General features: G+C 34.8%; 3 protein-coding genes across 3 annotated transcripts; 1 reads left to right on the forward strand and 2 right to left on the reverse strand.

The window, feature by feature from the left end:
• Positions 1 to 1469: 1469 nt before the first annotated feature.
• LOC25502059 (pentatricopeptide repeat-containing protein At4g38150) lies at positions 1470 to 3375 on the forward strand. Its single transcript, XM_013591599.3, has 2 exons — positions 1470 to 1633; positions 1825 to 3375. The coding sequence occupies exon 2, from the start codon at positions 1835 to 1837 to the stop codon at positions 3125 to 3127; it is 1293 nt and encodes a 430-aa protein (XP_013447053.1). The 5' UTR covers positions 1470 to 1633; positions 1825 to 1834; the 3' UTR covers positions 3128 to 3375.
• A 5354-nt stretch (positions 3376 to 8729) lies between these two features.
• On the reverse strand, positions 8730 to 10468 carry LOC25502060 (BTB/POZ domain-containing protein At5g41330). The gene has a single exon (XM_013591600.3). The coding sequence runs from the start codon at positions 10315 to 10317 to the stop codon at positions 8947 to 8949; it is 1371 nt and encodes a 456-aa protein (XP_013447054.1). The 5' UTR covers positions 10318 to 10468; the 3' UTR covers positions 8730 to 8946.
• A 2792-nt stretch (positions 10469 to 13260) lies between these two features.
• Positions 13261 to 16193, reverse strand: LOC25502061 (uncharacterized). Its single transcript, XM_013591601.3, has 2 exons — positions 15793 to 16193; positions 13261 to 14906 (listed from the first exon to the last, which is right to left on the reverse strand). The coding sequence occupies exons 1-2, from the start codon at positions 15916 to 15918 to the stop codon at positions 13650 to 13652; spliced, it is 1383 nt and encodes a 460-aa protein (XP_013447055.1). The 5' UTR covers positions 15919 to 16193; the 3' UTR covers positions 13261 to 13649.
• Positions 16194 to 16959: the final 766 nt, after the last annotated feature.

Below are 16959 nucleotides of genomic sequence, written 5' to 3' on the forward strand. Positions count from 1 at the left end.
GGTGCATGATAAAATTTTAGATTTAGGGGGTGTATTAGATTAAGATTTTAAGGGATTTTAAAAGATTTTTTCATCATTATTTAAAAAAAAAAGACTTTTTCATTATAAAAAAGTTTTCTGGTATTCAATAAAGATTCTTTACAACTTAAAAAATGTCTTATGATATTCAATCAAGACTTTACGTCATTTATAAAAAGTTTTGTGGTATTCAACCAAGACTCTTCATAATTTAAAAAAAAATCTTGTGGTATTTAAAATCATTCCAATTTCAAATGATTGTTTGATAAATTGAATTTTCTGGGATTTTCTAGTGTGAGATTTAAGTATGAAAAAGTATTTCATGAAAAAGTATATATATATATATACACCCCCTCTCTGCATTCTTTCTCGTAAAAATAAAATAAAATAAATAAAAGAGTCTATATTGAATCTCTTTTCCCCCTCTCTCTATATTTATATATATCCATCCATCTCTCTCTCTTCTCTCTATCTCCCTCTCCTTCTCTCCGTTCTTTCTCATAAAAATAAATAAAAGAGTCCGTATTGAACATATTGTGAAAGAGTTTGTTACAATCATTTCTTTCTATTGAATTCTTAAAATTCATAAAAACTTTTGAAATCTTATAAAATCCATAAAATTATTTCAAATCCTTTAAATCATGAAAGTCAATAAAAATTTTGAAATCTTATAAAATCCATAAAATTATTTCAAATCCTTTAAATCATGATAGTCAATAAAAATTTTGAAATCAAAATTCTTTTAAAATTCTCAAGACCTATTTAAATAAAAATTATCCTTTAATAAATAATTTGACGGATTAGATTTTCTCCATTCTCACACTATTCATTTATGATCTATTTATGAGAAAAATATATACAAGTAGAGATTAATGAGATCAATATTAAGAAATAGATCTCACAAAGGTTCCACAAATCTCTAATTTGTGTCAACCTCTCATAAAATTGATAATATATGGACGGTGGATCCATGGGGTTGGCCTAGTGGTTGACTTGGGATCTTGGAGTGTGCTACTCTCAAGGTCTCAAGTTCGATTCCCTTTGGTGTCAATTTCGGTGGGCAAGTTCATACATAGCTTTACTCTGGCTTAGAACGGGCCCCCACGAGTTTTAAAAAATAAATAAATTTTAGAGTGTAAATTTCCCACCCTTATAATTTGAGAGAGGAATTAGCTTACTTAGTAAAAGGGTGTTGTTAATCAGTGTCCCATGAGACTCTTTAAAGATTTTAAATTAATAAGTTATTTGTTAAATACTTCTATCTATAATGCTTTCAATATATAAATTTTTATTTTTTTTAAAATTCATTATCTGATTCAAGAACCGACTGCACCGTTCACTAGCGGGAAACTCATTTAAAGGTCAAACAAGTATAAGATATTGAGAGTTGGAAACTCTAAGATTCTAAACTAATCACTCAAATAAGATAAAATAAGTAAAAAAAAAAAAAAAAAACCTAAAACAACAAAACTCAAAGTTCCTTCAAATGAAACCCGTTGCCCTTGAATCAGAGGCAACTTGTAGTCCCACTGAATAGTGAACTCAACAACTGTCCTAAAAAAGCTAAACATCGGCGAATAACGCAAACGGCCTTCGTCGCCGCCCACCAGAAACGGTAAGAAACTCTTTCATCTTTTCCTTTGTTTTGCTGGTTAATTTCTTAATTGATTAGTCAACATATCATATAATTATTCTCTTAGTTAATCCTGCTTCATTTTCTTCTCTTTTGGTAATTTTTTTTTTATATTCTTTTGTTTTTGTGATAAATTGTTGATTTTATGTATGCTTGATGCAACTGATTAACAGGTTCATCCACATGACACCATTGTTAGTTCGTAGGGTTAATAAAATTGAAGGGTTAGCCTCCCTTTTAAATTCTAAACAAATTTTGTCTCCATGGCTTATTGCTATTCGCCATTTTAGCTTTAATGATAACCGTGGTGGCCGTAAAGCTTCTGCCGGAGAATCTGACGATGAATTTTTTCGTCAACGGAGTTTTAATGATAATGGTGGCAATAGAAATGAGGAAGGTTTTGGTGTTCAACAACTTTCGGAGGAATTGAATCAAACTAGGGTTTTGAGAGGTCAAAAGCCAAGTAATCGACCTCCTTTGCATTCCCAAGAATACGATCGAGGTGGCCGTCGTCCGAAATTTGATGGAAACCGTGGCAATAGATCATCGCAAATTGATCATGGATTTCAAGGAAGAAATGTTGATGAAACTGGTAGAGATGGTGGTCGTAGAGGCAATAAATCTTTGCAAATTGATCTTGGATTTCAGGGTAGAAATTTTGATGAAACTGATAGAGATGGTGGTCGTCGTGGCAATAAATCTTCGCAAATTGATCTTGGACTTCAGGGTAGAAATGTTGCTGAAACTGTTAGAGATGGTGGTCAGTCAGGAGATAGTTTTCTCGATAAGTATAAGCTTGGTTTTGATGATGAAGTAGGGAGTAAATCAGATGTTGAAGCAAGCAGCCAATTGGAAGAAGCAAGGGCGGTGAATTCGTCAAATTCAAATGAACCAGCGCAACAGTCTATGCCTCAAGATGCTGATGAGATTTTCAAGAAGATGAAGGAAACTGGTCTTATACCTAATGCAGTGGCTATGCTTGATGGTTTATGTAAAGATGGTAATGTTCAAGAAGCTCTGAAGCTTTTCGGTTTGATGCGGGAAAAGGGAACGATTCCGGAGATTGTCATTTACACTGCTGTAGTGGAGGGATACACAAAGGCACACAAGGCAGATGATGCTATAAGGATTTTCAGGAAAATGCAGAGTAATGGCATTTTGCCGAATGCTTTTAGTTACACTGTTCTTATACAAGGACTCTATAAATGTAGCAGATTACAGGATGCTGTTGAATTTTGTGTAGAGATGTTAGAAGCAGGCCATTCTCTAAACGTGACGACTTTCGTTGGCTTGGTAGATGGTTTTTGCAAAGAAAATGGAATTGAAGAAGCAAAAGGTGTTATCAAGACATTAACAGGAAAGGGTTTTGCTTTTGACGAGAAAGCTGTTAGGGTGTTTTTGGACAAGAAAGCACCATTTTCAGCCTCCATTTGGGAGGCCATCTTTGGGAAGAAAGCTCCACAGATGCCATTTTAAATATATTAGCAGACTATGTAAGTTTTTTTATCTTTGTGATTCTTGTACTCTTTTGCCAGACTATTTTTATGCCATTGTGTAATGTATAATTACTTTAGGTGCACCTATTTAAATTTTTTAAAGAAGGTTCAACTAGTTTGCCTGTTTTTTAAATAGGCAAATGATATTAGTTGTATGTTAGTATTGTCTCCTTCATAAGAGTTTGAACCCCGGTTCTTTAATTCATTCAATTCATTTAACTCCTCTGACTAGATTGCTGTTTACTTGTTGATACAAGCCTTGTTTTCGTTTTTAAATGTATTGCTCCCAAATTATTTAGTGTTTGTCTTAGAAGTGCACAACTTGAAATTGTTATTTAGTGTTTGTCTTTGTTTAGAACTTTAAAGATTATACTCAAAACTTCATATAATATTTCATAGTAAAAATTAGAATTTCACATAACATTGGGGTTGGTTTAAGTTCATTGAGTTATAACCAATTACATCTGAGTTTGGAAAAATGCAGATCAAACTGAATTAGTTACCGAAACCAATCTAATCTTTTTTTCAAATTGGATTGGTTCGGGTTGCGTGGTTCTATTTATACCTGAGTTTATTAAGCTTTTTGGGTTTTATGGGTAAGCTAGTTATGACAGTTGTTTTAGCTGTTTTTAGAGAGGGTAAGATGGGACAATTGTATGCTTATCAGTACCTCTACGAACTTCATAGTTTCCCATGTTTTTAGAGAGGGTAATGAATGCGCAGACATGCTTGCTAATGTTGGATTAACATCTAATGCCCTGACAGTTTGGCTTGACCTCCCTGATTGCATCAGAGGTCCTTTTGGTAGAAACAAGTTAGGCATGCCTAATTTTAGGTTTGTTAACTGATTTTGGAGGTTTTGGTCTAGTCCCCCTCCTTTTTGTACTTTTTCCTCATCTTAAATATATTTTGGTGGCTTAAAAAAAAAAAAAATTTGTTTAAGCTGTTAGGTATTAGTGTATATAATCCAGTTGAGCACTACTTAGATTAATGCAAATCACAAACCCGGTCTCCAAATTCTACTTTATTTTTCCCTCCCATCTTCTATAATTTTCTCTCCCAACTTCACAAAAGCACTCTCCAAAATTTAGGCTTTTGAGGTTTTGGACTATCTATGACACAATCATTGAATTCCTTCTGTTACTCAAACAATTTAAAAGCATAAATATGTTTGATACAATCACTTCTAAGATCTAGTCGTTTGATGGAACCAATTACAAGCAATAGTCTCAGAGGCTACTTATTTTTATGGAATAAGTGATGGCTAATTACACTCTGTTCATTGGTCTTAGTCTGTTAATTTCTCTTGCTGATCTGGTTAATGATGTATATTCATTTTCATGGATCCAGAGATACAATGTATATTCATTTTTATGCATAATCTCTGATCTAGGACTTTGTGAACTCCTCCTGGTTGTGTACTTGCACAATTAAAAAAAAAATCTAGTTCACTGACGTTTTAATAAACTTCTCTGTACTCGTTTAGTTTAAAAGATAATTGATATGCATTACCATGTTTCCATCATTTTGCATCAACTCCTTTGTTGTTGCTATAAGTTTCCAAATCTTATAAAATGAAATTTTAGTCTTATTCTTTAATTTCTCTCACTAATCTGGTTATTCTTCTAAATTGAAGAACTAGAAATTTATACATTTGTCATTGAGAAATATAATAAACAAACAGAAGTTTGAGAAATTGAACGAGTTGAGGTTTTGGATCTTACCACTTAAGTCATCTTGTACCATCCTGTTGGGACAATTAAAAACATCTCTTTCTTTTTTTAGTTGTTTTTTTACCGAGTCAATATTTTACTGCATCCGTTAACACATTTTCTTTTGACATACCAATAGACTTTTTATTGCTTGAGTAATGATTTTTGGATTAGGGTGAATTTTAATAAACCACTTTTGAAGTTCATTTTCTTTTAAGCGTCAACTAACCTATAAGTCAGTACTTTAATTTTTTAGTTTCTTTAATTGTAATTGACCAACCAACCAGCCAACCTATCGAGGGGCGAGGTGAAAGTTTCAACCTCTACCTAAATTGGTCCACCCCGCCCTTTGTTTACGGGTTAGTGGAGGAGCGGGGGAAAATGAGAGCGGATTGACCTGTTTTGCCACCCTACTTTCTCTGAGAGGGTTAATACAAAAAAATCTCTTAAATTTTATATTACACCATCTGGCATAAAATGAATGTCGTTTTATGAAATCATTACTTTCTCAAAATAAGTGTCATTTGACTTTCTCAATGCATCATTTGTTTGCTTAAAAAAAAGGTTAATTTATTTCAATTTTACCCGAGTTTTATGTTGTGTCCATTAACAACTGTTTAATTAACCTTAAATGCAACAGAGTTTTATTGTTTTAAGTGAAACAATAATATCTGATCGTTGAGTTTTAACCTACTGTTGCATTGTGTGCCTTGCGAGATCGCACACCCTAAACACACTCAGGGCTGTTGATATTCAAACAATTTCCAACTCAACTAGAAAGTATAGTAATTTTTCAATTGTTTGATAGAACTAAAAATTGAATGAAAGAAATGTAAATTGTTTTCTTAAGTTGTTATTCTATTGAATACAGAGAAGTAAAATAAAGAAAGATATGCGCGTGTCAATATAAGATTTGTCAAAAGGGTGCCTTTTTTTTTTTAACAGCCAAATATATTAAGGATAATGTTTCGTAGACACCATTTTCTCATACACACATTGTACCACTATCATGTGAGAGTGTGTGAAAGACACAAAATGTGAGTTTTTTTTTTTTTTGTGGGGACCACATGAACACATGTCACAATTGTATGTGGGTGTACAAGTGGTACATGTCACCTAAGGTGGTCTATGTATCACCACCCTATATTAATGGCTAAAGATTCATAGACACACCTTTATCCATCCACCCTTTCTACCACTGCCTATGTGGCAATTCTTTTTTGTCTCATTCCACCAAAATAATAAAAAAAAATTGAAAAAGCTCCTCAACGTTTAGAAGAAAAAATAAATAAAAAATAAAAATGAGAAATTGAAGAAATGTGAGGTAACAAAAGAAGGTGGAGAAGGAATAACCCAATCACCGGGAGAGAAACACGTTACGGCGGAGCCAACGGAGTGAACCTCTACAACACCTTCATAACCACCAACTGCAGGTGGTTCTGGCCTCACAGGATAAACACCTTGTATTCTATTGATATCTGAAGGATTTATCGGAGCTGCCAGCATTTTCACGCACACATCATCATTCTCTTTAACTTCCACCGCCGGAATGTTGACGAGCTTCGTTACCGCGTCAGGTTGGCCATGAGATTCGTATATGATTGCATTTGACGGCGGTGATACGGCGGAGGAGAATGCATCCGTTTGCGTGTTGCAAAGAAGATGTCATGGTTGTGCGATGACAAAAACAAGTTTTTTCTCTGATTCAGTCGGGTAGATCTGACCGGCGATTCGGTCCGGTAGATCTGACCGGAGGGGCGACGGCGACGGCAGTGGAGTAGAGAGGGACAGTGACGGTGGAAAAAGAACATGTTGCAGTTTGATTTTTTTTTTGTCAAGCTTATATGGGTTTTGACAAAACTACCCTTCATTAAAAGGTGAAATACCAAAACTACCCTGCCACATGGGGGGTGTACAAGAGTGTGTTGCCACCTAAGCATGTTCACCTATCAGGACTCTATATTAATAATCCCAAATCCACTCAAGGCGAGACGGACCGGATAGCAGGAACAATGCACCACAACAGCCCTTAGCTGTAGCCAAACAGTAAAAAACCAACACCTAAAAACCAGCACAGCCTAGCCGAACAGGCAGCTAGCAGAACACAAACAAGCTGAACAACATAACAGACAGCACAAAAGAAAAAACAGCCCCAAAAAATACAAATAAAACTCGCCCAAACATCACAAAAGTAATCTAACGAGACATTCTCTTGGGTTCCAACACCATTCATAAAATAGACTAGTTGGAATTTTCAACCTATTCATACTCCATTGCAAAGACAACACTTTGAATTGATCCACCATCTCATCAATCTCCACCACATTATTATTGAATATCCTATCATTCCTCATCTTTCAAACCACCCAAATAGTTGCATGCCAAATGATCCATGCACCACGTCTAAGGTTTTTACCGCGCACTGCATTTGTCCAACCATTTAAATGGATAAATAAATTTGGTGGAGTAAGCATAGAGACCTCAAACCACCTCATCACCCTTAACCACACCTTACAAACCACATCACAATGCAAAAAGAGATGGATTGATGTTTCACCCTCATTATCGCAAAAACAACAACACCTTGAGACATCCTCATCCAACATCCGCCTCTTATCAAGATTAGCTTTTGTCGGAATACGGTCAAGAAGCAAAGTCCAAGAAAAAACTAATACCTTTGATGGTGCCGAGCTCTTCCAAAGGTAACGGAACACCTCCTCCTCCTCCCTACTCCCACCCTCCTCTAAAATCCGCAACTTTTCAAGGGCAAAATAGCAAGACTTAACCGTGAACACACCCCCATCATCGGATTTCCACCACCGCACATCCTCACCCTCCCCCACCACTACACCTACTAAGCCCTCTCGAAGCTCTTGCAAAAGCTCCAACTCCCACATTGAAAAGACCATCTCGTCACCCCACCACCACTATGCCACACTTCCCCCACCTTAATATCTTTCTCCAAGGTTATCGAAAATAGCTGAGGGAAACGATCACAAAGCGGCCCATTTGGCAACCACCCTATCCTTCCAAAAACAAGTATCCATACCATTTCCCAACTTCCTCATCACCTCCCCTATTAAACCACCTCACTCCAACTTACGCATAAAATTGTGCAAGACACACCCTTTTACGAGTCTTCTACTTTTACATAGTTTTCTCTGCTTCTATTGTTTCAATGGAAAGTTGAACTGAACTTTAGCTCTCGTTCTTTACAAAGTCATCGACGCTTCAAATTCCCTTAATCACTATCGGTGATAATAATCCAAATGTTCTAAAAATCGGATCAAGTTTTGTTTCAACTTCCTCAGAACTTTACTTTATATTTAGAATCGTAATAGATTTGTGAAATCACGATGGCGCTGACTTTTGCAAAATCACTATAGCTCACTGTAATTCAATCAAACTCCCCGTAAATTCAAATATGAACTTAGTTTGAAAGAAGATACAACCTTTTTCCAACATTTTAGGTTTTTCTTTTCAATATTTGTGTTGTTGCCTATTTCTTTCTTCATTAAACTTCCCTTCAACTAATTGCCTTGTGAGCAAACAAACAACTGATACACTATCTAATTTACTCATTTTTTGGGTGCAATAACAAGCAAACTTTTAAGCTTAATTCATCACTATATTTGTTTAAGGCATTTTGAAAGCCAAGCAAACTGTTTATTAAGTTTAATTTATCAATGATGGACCTCAGCTAAGCTAGGTAACTGAAATACAACAGAAAAAAATGTTCCTATTCTCTGCTTCTCCAATAGGATCCAAATAGTTTAGTGAAAGTCAAAATTCATATAGAATACCATATCTACAACCAGGAAAAATATATATTTAGCGTAGCATAGTTTAACCAAAAAAGAAAAATTTGAGTGCAATAATAAGATGAAACCTATATTTGATTTGTCTCACAAAACTAACCATCCATACATTGCAGGATGACAATTTGTAATGAGAAAAAGATTAAAACAATTTCAATTCAACAAAACCTCCTAAGCAACAAAAATGTACAAGTTTGAAGGTTCCTTTACACAGTGTAACTACACATGTTTTCGTAAGAAATAAAAAGAATAAAAGAAACAAGTGAAACTCAAAGTTCCCTAGAAGAACTCTGCCAAACTTCAACACATTGCAAATCCTTTCTAGTTAAGAACATCCTACTTCCTCCAAAAGCCAAATTTGTGATCTTAGCACCTCCCATATCTTGCACCCTCCCCATCAAATTCTTCTTGAAAATCCTGTTGTTAGAAGAACCCATTATAATATCTGACCACAGCTCCACATCACCACCCTTAGTGCAAAAAACTTGATTCCCCTGTGTTTCGATTTTGCAACCAAACCCTTCTTTTTTCCCATTCAAAACCTTTCTCTTATCACCTAAACAAACCCATGAATTTTTCTCAGAACTCAAATTCTTCAAATCCATATAAAAAGCTTCACCGGAATTCACACCAACTTTAAACATAGCATCCAAAGAATCAGAAACTGTCACATCAGCAAAACAATCAACTTTCTCAGAAATCTCCCAAACAACATTACCAGAACGAACATCCCATAACCTAACATTACCGGAAACACCAGAAGGACCACTGTGGGACCCAGAAGCCATCAACAGATTATGACTTTCAATCCACTGCAATTTCGTGGCCGGAATCGCTGAATCGATGTCGGCACCATAGATTTCATTGTGAGCAATCTCTGTAACAGGTCTCAAACTATGCAAATCATAAACAAGAATAGAATTAGAGTTTCTTCGTGAAGATTCAAAGCTAACAAACATGTTCTCAGGTGAAGAACCAATCGCTTGAACGGTGGAACCAGATTTCGTTACGTTTTCCCAAATTAACGTATCCTTTACATAACCGTTTTCCAAATCAAGAATCTGTAACCCGGAGAAATCATTAGCACCGGCGGCGGCTAACGACGGCGATAAAGCAAGGAGAGAATCAACAGCCGTAAAGTGAGTTAGAATAGTTGATTTCCGGCGAAGTGACCAATCAAAGGTTGTAATCTTGCTACCGTGTGCGACGTGGAGGGAACCGTAAGGGGTGGTAGAGACGGTGGAAGGAGAGTCTCTTCCGTTTAAGGGTAATTGAAGTGAGTTTTGAAGATTGAAAGGTTCAAATTGAGAAGGGTTAGAGAGAGAATTGATTAAGAGATTTTCGATGCCGTAGAATTTGGATTCAATGATAAGGTCTTGAAGATCGAATGATTTTGCTTTTGAAGGAAGATTACCGGTGCGGAGGAGAGAGAGGAGGAGAGAGAAAATATCAGGGTCTCTGTCAATGAAAGGTGTGTAGGGAGAAGAGGTTTGTGAGATTGTTGAGAAGAAGGTTTTTGGTCCAGCTGAGGTTAGGGTTTGTTTTGTTGTTTGAAAAATTTGGCCACCAACGTCGATTGTGACTATGTTTGTGTCTGATCTGAAAACACCAACGGGATGAGAACCTGCAAAGGGTGGCATTTTGAATGAGACGGAGAGGAGAAGGTGATATGATAATATTGATTTCGTTGGTTATATATATAAATTGATATGAAGTTGTTTGATGTATGCGTGAATGTGAATGTGAATGTGAATTGGAATTGGTTGGAGAAGAAGTAGTTATATGAATGAATGAGAGGGGAGTTTGTTATAAGCATTAGTTATAGGATCTAGAAAGTCCAATGCAAAAAAAAAGTCTGGAATTTGGTCAAACATTAACGTTCAGTCTAACTAAGCCCTTCTAGAATGCTATAGTTTGAGATAACGTCATTGCCAACGTGCTTATTTCTTTCCTTTCTTCTCATTTTCCTAAACCCAACTCAATTATATTCGCCGTCCAAATTGGACATTTTCTAGTCTAGCAACCTCTTTTGAGGAACTTTTTTTTTTTGTTGTTGTTGTTGGTGGTGAAAGCATCCTTTTTTTTTTTTATTTTTTTTTTTTTTTTTATGAAATATATAAATATAAATATAAAAATAAATCGAGGAAATACAAACAAAAATAGTCAGACCAATGCGGCTGGGTATAGTTCTGTTATACTTATACATATACAAATGGTAGAAAGTCAAATTTGATGCCCACGTTTTTGTATTACTAGTTCACTTCATTCCTGACCAAAAAAACTAGATTTTGGTCCATTAGCAAAGGTATTAATTTTCCTTTTTGAAGGTTTGATAAATGGTCAAGTGTTCCCCTTAACCAAAAAATATATATTATGTGTTTCTATCAATTTTCAATGGAATAATTGTTTTTTCTTTAATTCTAGTAAAATCTAATTAATACAATGTGTATCACTTTCAAATAAATATATTTTATTTTACATTTATGTTAATAAAGAATACATCATGAATAAATTATAGCATTTATTCGATAAATTTATCATTCAATTTTATTCTTTTTTGTTTCACATAGGTTTCCTCCATTGTAGGTATTTGTATTTGGGGCATTGACGATCACTAAATATATGAACGTTTTTCTTATTTTAAATTCAAATTTTAGTTTGCCTTATTGTAAGAGACTCTCTCATTTCGCTAGACTTAACTCTCGTTAGTACCATTTCATTTTTTTCAATGTTTATGAAAATTGAAATGAACAAACTTGCCTGAGACAAAATTTAACTTGATAGTTTCATTGCATGCAGTTTGCTTTTGAAAATTGAAAAATAAATACACTTTTTTTTATGTGAGGAGATCCACGTTACCATCTGCCCCAATCCTAGGGTTTAAAAACAAAATATTTGATTAAGTTAAATTGTAGATGCTTTAACTTACCCAAATCTTAGAGTCACAACGTGGTTCGGTGAAGGGAGATGAATTTTAGTAATACAATGATCATGGTTTCAACCCATCCTCTATAACCAAAAGTAACTACTATTCTACTAACGTTTATCATTAAAAAAAAAATCTCTAAATTTACTTGAGTAAAAAAATAAAACAAAAACTTAGCCCTAAAAAGTGTAGATGATTAAAATTTTCTCCAAATCCCACGTTTTTTATATCACACAATCCCATTTTCTTTTTTATTTTTTTATGAAAACAATCCCACGTTTTTGTGATAGCTAATTTGCAATATTGATATAAGTTGAATAATTCTCATGTTTGAACAAATGGTATGAATTTCTTATTTTGATTCCAATTTATATCAATCCAACGACCATGTATCAAGACATAGGTGTATTGATGATATGTTTATTTTTAAATGGTGGATGACACTCTGCCATGGCTGCTGAGCTAATATATAAATTTAATACAGAATGTAATGGTCATGCAAGCATGTACATATTATTATTATTCTAAACATTTGGAAACATCTAACGAACTTTCTTATGGAAAAGGATGTACTCGAAAACTAACTTGCATGGATGGTCTGGTTGGACTGGACCTGAAGTTGTTGCTTTAAAAAGTTAGTTGTTTATTTTGTTGGTAAGATCTAACTCAATTAATAAAGTTGAGATTGTTAAAGTGGACATTTTCGTAGTAACTTCGATTCTAACTTCGAAATCTCACTTTGTCAACATACCGAAAAAAATATTGTATGTCTATGATTTTTTTCCTTCTTGAAGTATTATTGACGATGAATTATCACTTCAACAAATGAATTTCGAAGATCAATCTAGCATTTAAATTAGATCCTTAAAGGGTTTTAAATTGACATGTTTTTTTTGTTTATACATATCCAAGTTTGAAGACGAAAAAGATTTGTATGAACATAATGACCTTTTCGAGTATGACATCTTCGACTTTTGAAGATCGACTCTTCGATAACGTGTCCAAGTCTGATTTATAACATTCACTCGAACTAACCTTCTCAAGGACTTTTCAGCCCATTGTCTTCTTCATATGAGAAAATCTAATTCGATTTGCTCCATTGAACTTGAAACTTAAAAATTCAAATTTTGCATATAACAAGTGTATTTGAACCGCACAAATTGCTCGAAAGTAGCGTTGAGTTTAACAAAAAAATACTATATTTAAGTTATGGAGAAAGTAGCGCCAAACTACTTCAAAGAGCCCAAAAAGTGAACTACTCTATGTCAACCGGTATTTTAAAGACTACACTAATCGGCCGAACCGATTGGACCGGAAACTAGACCCATGATCGTCCTGTTATCTGTCTTAATCTAAAATATGACAAATTAGTGCTTCCATAAAAACTGTTGTGGTTGGGCTAGGATATGATTATGGATATCTAAAGAGTTTGAAAAGAATGATCAGTATTCAACCAACTTTTTTTTTGTTACAATTCAACAAATACTTTGTTAACATAACATAATCTTGTACTGTCACAATTGGGTGTATTTCAGTGCTTGATACCGATACAAGGTTGATCACCCACCCCTCTTGCAAAATCGAACGTGTGCACGTATTTAATTATAATATGAAGCAATCATTATCATTAGCAATTTACTTTAATTGGCATCATTAGTTGACTTATAATCTTCCTTCTATTGCAAATAAAACTACATATAAAATCAACAGAAGATAAGGTACAAACACTAATATGTACATACAGGTATTTCTAATCCAAACATTGTAAGAACTACAGAAATACAAAAGGAACTTTAAAACCACACTTTGTCCCATGCGGGGTGGAAAAAGAAGCTCCTAAACACAAATTATTCAAACTAACTATTGCTTCCAGGGTCATTGTGTTCAAAATACAAACCCCAAGCCATCACTGTGTTAGATTTCCCAACTCAATTCAGCAGGTGTTGCTGTTGGCTCTTGACAAGTTGTAACACAGCACAAAATTTAAAACCATTGTCAAATTATGTGAAAAAGAAGCCACTGTGTAATATGTTCGTCCTTTACGTGCTAGCTAACATGAGGTTGAATAATTGGGAAGAAAGACCAATCCTTTGAGGCAGCATTTTCATTCCCTGCAACTTTCTCATTAGCCCACCAATCAGCAACTATATTTGGTGCAGGAGAATCTCCTCCTTCTGCATTAGCAAAATTGAATTCTTTTGTGGAAGAAGAAGAAAGGGTTAAAGACTGATGATCCTTCTCGTCAACTGTTGCTTCAGCGGCTTTTCTTTGCTTCGTTGTATCAATAAGAGTTTCTGTGACAACTTGTTTATCATCACACTCATTCTCTATTGAATGATTCTCTTCTTTGTCTGTCGTTTTTGCTGCTGCTGCTGCGTCGTTTTTAAATTTTGACAGGACTTTAGTCCATTGTGATGATGCTGGTGGCTTGTTTTCCACAGAGGACGATGCTTTTTGAGCCGATAATTCAAATGAGACTCTATGATTTACACTAGTCTCATTCCGGTGATTATTGCTTGGGCAAGGTGAAATTTTGATATCAGAAACCCAATGATTTGGGAAAAAACCAGCCTGAGTAGTAGTGGCCTTTACAGCATCTGGGGTTATAGACCCGGAACTTTGGCTCGACTTCTGTTTACCATAAATTGAAAGCTTATCCAAGTGAAGAAGCTTTGCAGTGTCTAATTTTTTAAACTCATCAGGCAAAGGAGATGAGGTGCCCGAGATCGCGGATCTTGGTGATATCAGTGGACCAACTGGGCTACCGGGTTGAAACTGATAATTTTGGAAGTCATAGTGAGATATTTGGAGCCTCTGATATGTCTCTGAATTTCTACTGTTGGAGTCAAATAGTTGAGCAAACGGAACTTCAGGTGAAGAAGGCGTGGTCAAGTGGACAGACTCAGGAGGTGGAGTGAAAGGAGCTGTTGAAGAAGCCGAGAAAACAGGCGGAGAAACCAATTGTGTTTCGTGTGCGTAAGGGCCGATGGCAAAGATTGAGTTAGGGCCACCAGGTGAGTACATGCTTGCAGATACAGAAGTTTTGGATAATATACCGACCGGTGATTGTGCGGTTGAAGGAGGTTCAGATTGGAAGAATGATGCAGGAGATGAAGGAGGAGCAATGAAGGGAAGTGTTATACTTGGTGGTGCTTGAGCTGTTGAACTAACAGCATTAGCAGCAGCATCTGCTCCAGTAGGTGTTGTTTCTGGAACAAGAACAGCATGCCCGATCCGCTTTCGGTTGTTTTTCTGATAGCCGAAACACCCGGTTATGTTCAACCAGTTTCCCCATTTTTTCTTCTGCAAACGCAAGTAGCTGAGTTAAGTTTCAGTCATAGAAGACATTGTTATGTGTTACATTAGTGTGACATTTTTCTTACGGGTTAATGTGACAATTACTGTTAACTGTATACACAAAATGAAATTAACTAAGAGCTTAATTTTATTAGTAAATAAACAGTAGTTATTCCTAGAACATTCACTCTTGCAAGAGTTTCTGATTGATTTCATAGTGAAATTCAAGGAATGAATTGATTGTCACACATGGCAGGAATTAATTAGGACAAACACACTTGTATCAGTAAATCACTTTTTATGTTGAAGTTAAAGTCTTGGTATTACTCATCCTGATTACCATAAACTGAGAATTCAATTATGAAAAAAATGAGAGAGCACACAAAATTGATAATTTCCTTTGTTAATCTCACTAAACTCCATCTTGCAATGACTCTGCAGATATTACTTTCATATTTTTTTCACAAAAAAAAAATAAATATATTTCCGATCTATTACTAGTAGTAGTATTATCATAGGAACATTGAAAATGACCCAAAGACCAAGAACAGGTAAATCCTAACATTGTTTAATAATTTTTTTAACGAATTTATTTACTATATCATGAAAATGAAAAGGCTATTCCTTAATAATGTCACCGCACACATACAAGGAAAAGGAGAAAAGATCTCTTCTTTTTGGAAAAGAGATCAATTATAGAAATCCAACCAAAAAGGCTAAAAGTCTATAGCATCATAAAACACTTTCTACCTTCACCCTCATAAAACAGAAAATCAATAACACTTTCTAACTAGTTTGAACAGAAAAATATCATTTTTTTTAAAAGGCAATTATTTACAAAAAGTGGTGTGAAGATAAAAGAAGGAAAAAAATGTTTGTTATTGGATTATACCTGATTAGTAGCAGTAGAAGGTTGAAGACGATCATGGGAAGAAGCTATAGCAAAAGCAGCAGCGTTTATAGTATCTAAAGTGTTGTTGGAATCTCTTCCATCATTTCTATTATTAACTCTTCTCATGTTTGTGTGTTTTCTTACTTTGACAATAAGGAAAAAAGAGGAAGAAGTAGATCGATCAGCTGCATATAGAAATAGAAATAGATAGATTGCTTAACAAGGAAAAATGAGAGACAAGAAGTGAAATCTGAGATTTAAGATTGATTGGCGTGTAATTTGTGTCGTGTGAGAGAGTATAAGCCAAAAAGGTTGTGTTCCTGTTTGAGTTCAGGTCAAACACGGCAATGACTTTGCTTTGCTTGTTTGTTGTTGGTTCCTCGTGTGTGTGTTACCAAAGACTTTGCTACTCGTGTGATTTAACAACGACTTTCCTACTTTCATTATTTATGTGATAATTATCACATCATGTTACCAATGTCCTTCACTCATTTACATAACTAGCCTTCATGCTCCGTCTTTTTTGGTTTTTTAGGGTCCCGTCCCGTAATAGAACTCGACATTTTGACTAGTCTCATAAGCTAAAATAATCATTTATCACTAGACTAGTGCTGTACCCGTGCGTTCGCACGGGTTGCGCCATTGACACATTTTTTTTTGCCAATGTTTATAATATAATTGGGGAGTGTACAAGCAATGCAAATTTGTTAAAATAATTTTATTTCGCACTAGATCAAAGATACGCACTATAGGGATATAGGGATATTGTATATTACTCCCTCCATTCCAAATTATAAGAAAAAAAAAATCATATTTATTAAGAAAACTAAATAATAAAAATTTGAATTATAGTTTTTTGTGTTTTCTTTGAAAAAAGTTTTATATAAAGATGTAAAAACAATTTTCATTGGCTATTGGTAATGGAAAAAATAAAACAGAGAGAAAATTCAATGTAATTTGCATTTAATTTTATGAGAATAAACAAAAAAAATCTTGAAAAAGATAAAAGTTTGTCTTTTTTTGCTTATATTTTGGGACAAAGAAAATGTGTTTTTTTGCTTATATTGTGGGACGGAGGGAGTATATGCAAGGTCGGAGTTCGAACTCCGAACACCCCACTTCTCCACAATTAAATTGTGTGAGCTCTGACCACTAGGCTACTTGAAA

The sequence above is a fragment of the Medicago truncatula genome, chromosome 8 (assembly GCF_003473485.1).
Source record: "Medicago truncatula cultivar Jemalong A17 chromosome 8, MtrunA17r5.0-ANR, whole genome shotgun sequence".
In the NCBI taxonomy this organism is placed as follows: domain Eukaryota; kingdom Viridiplantae; phylum Streptophyta; class Magnoliopsida; order Fabales; family Fabaceae; genus Medicago; species Medicago truncatula.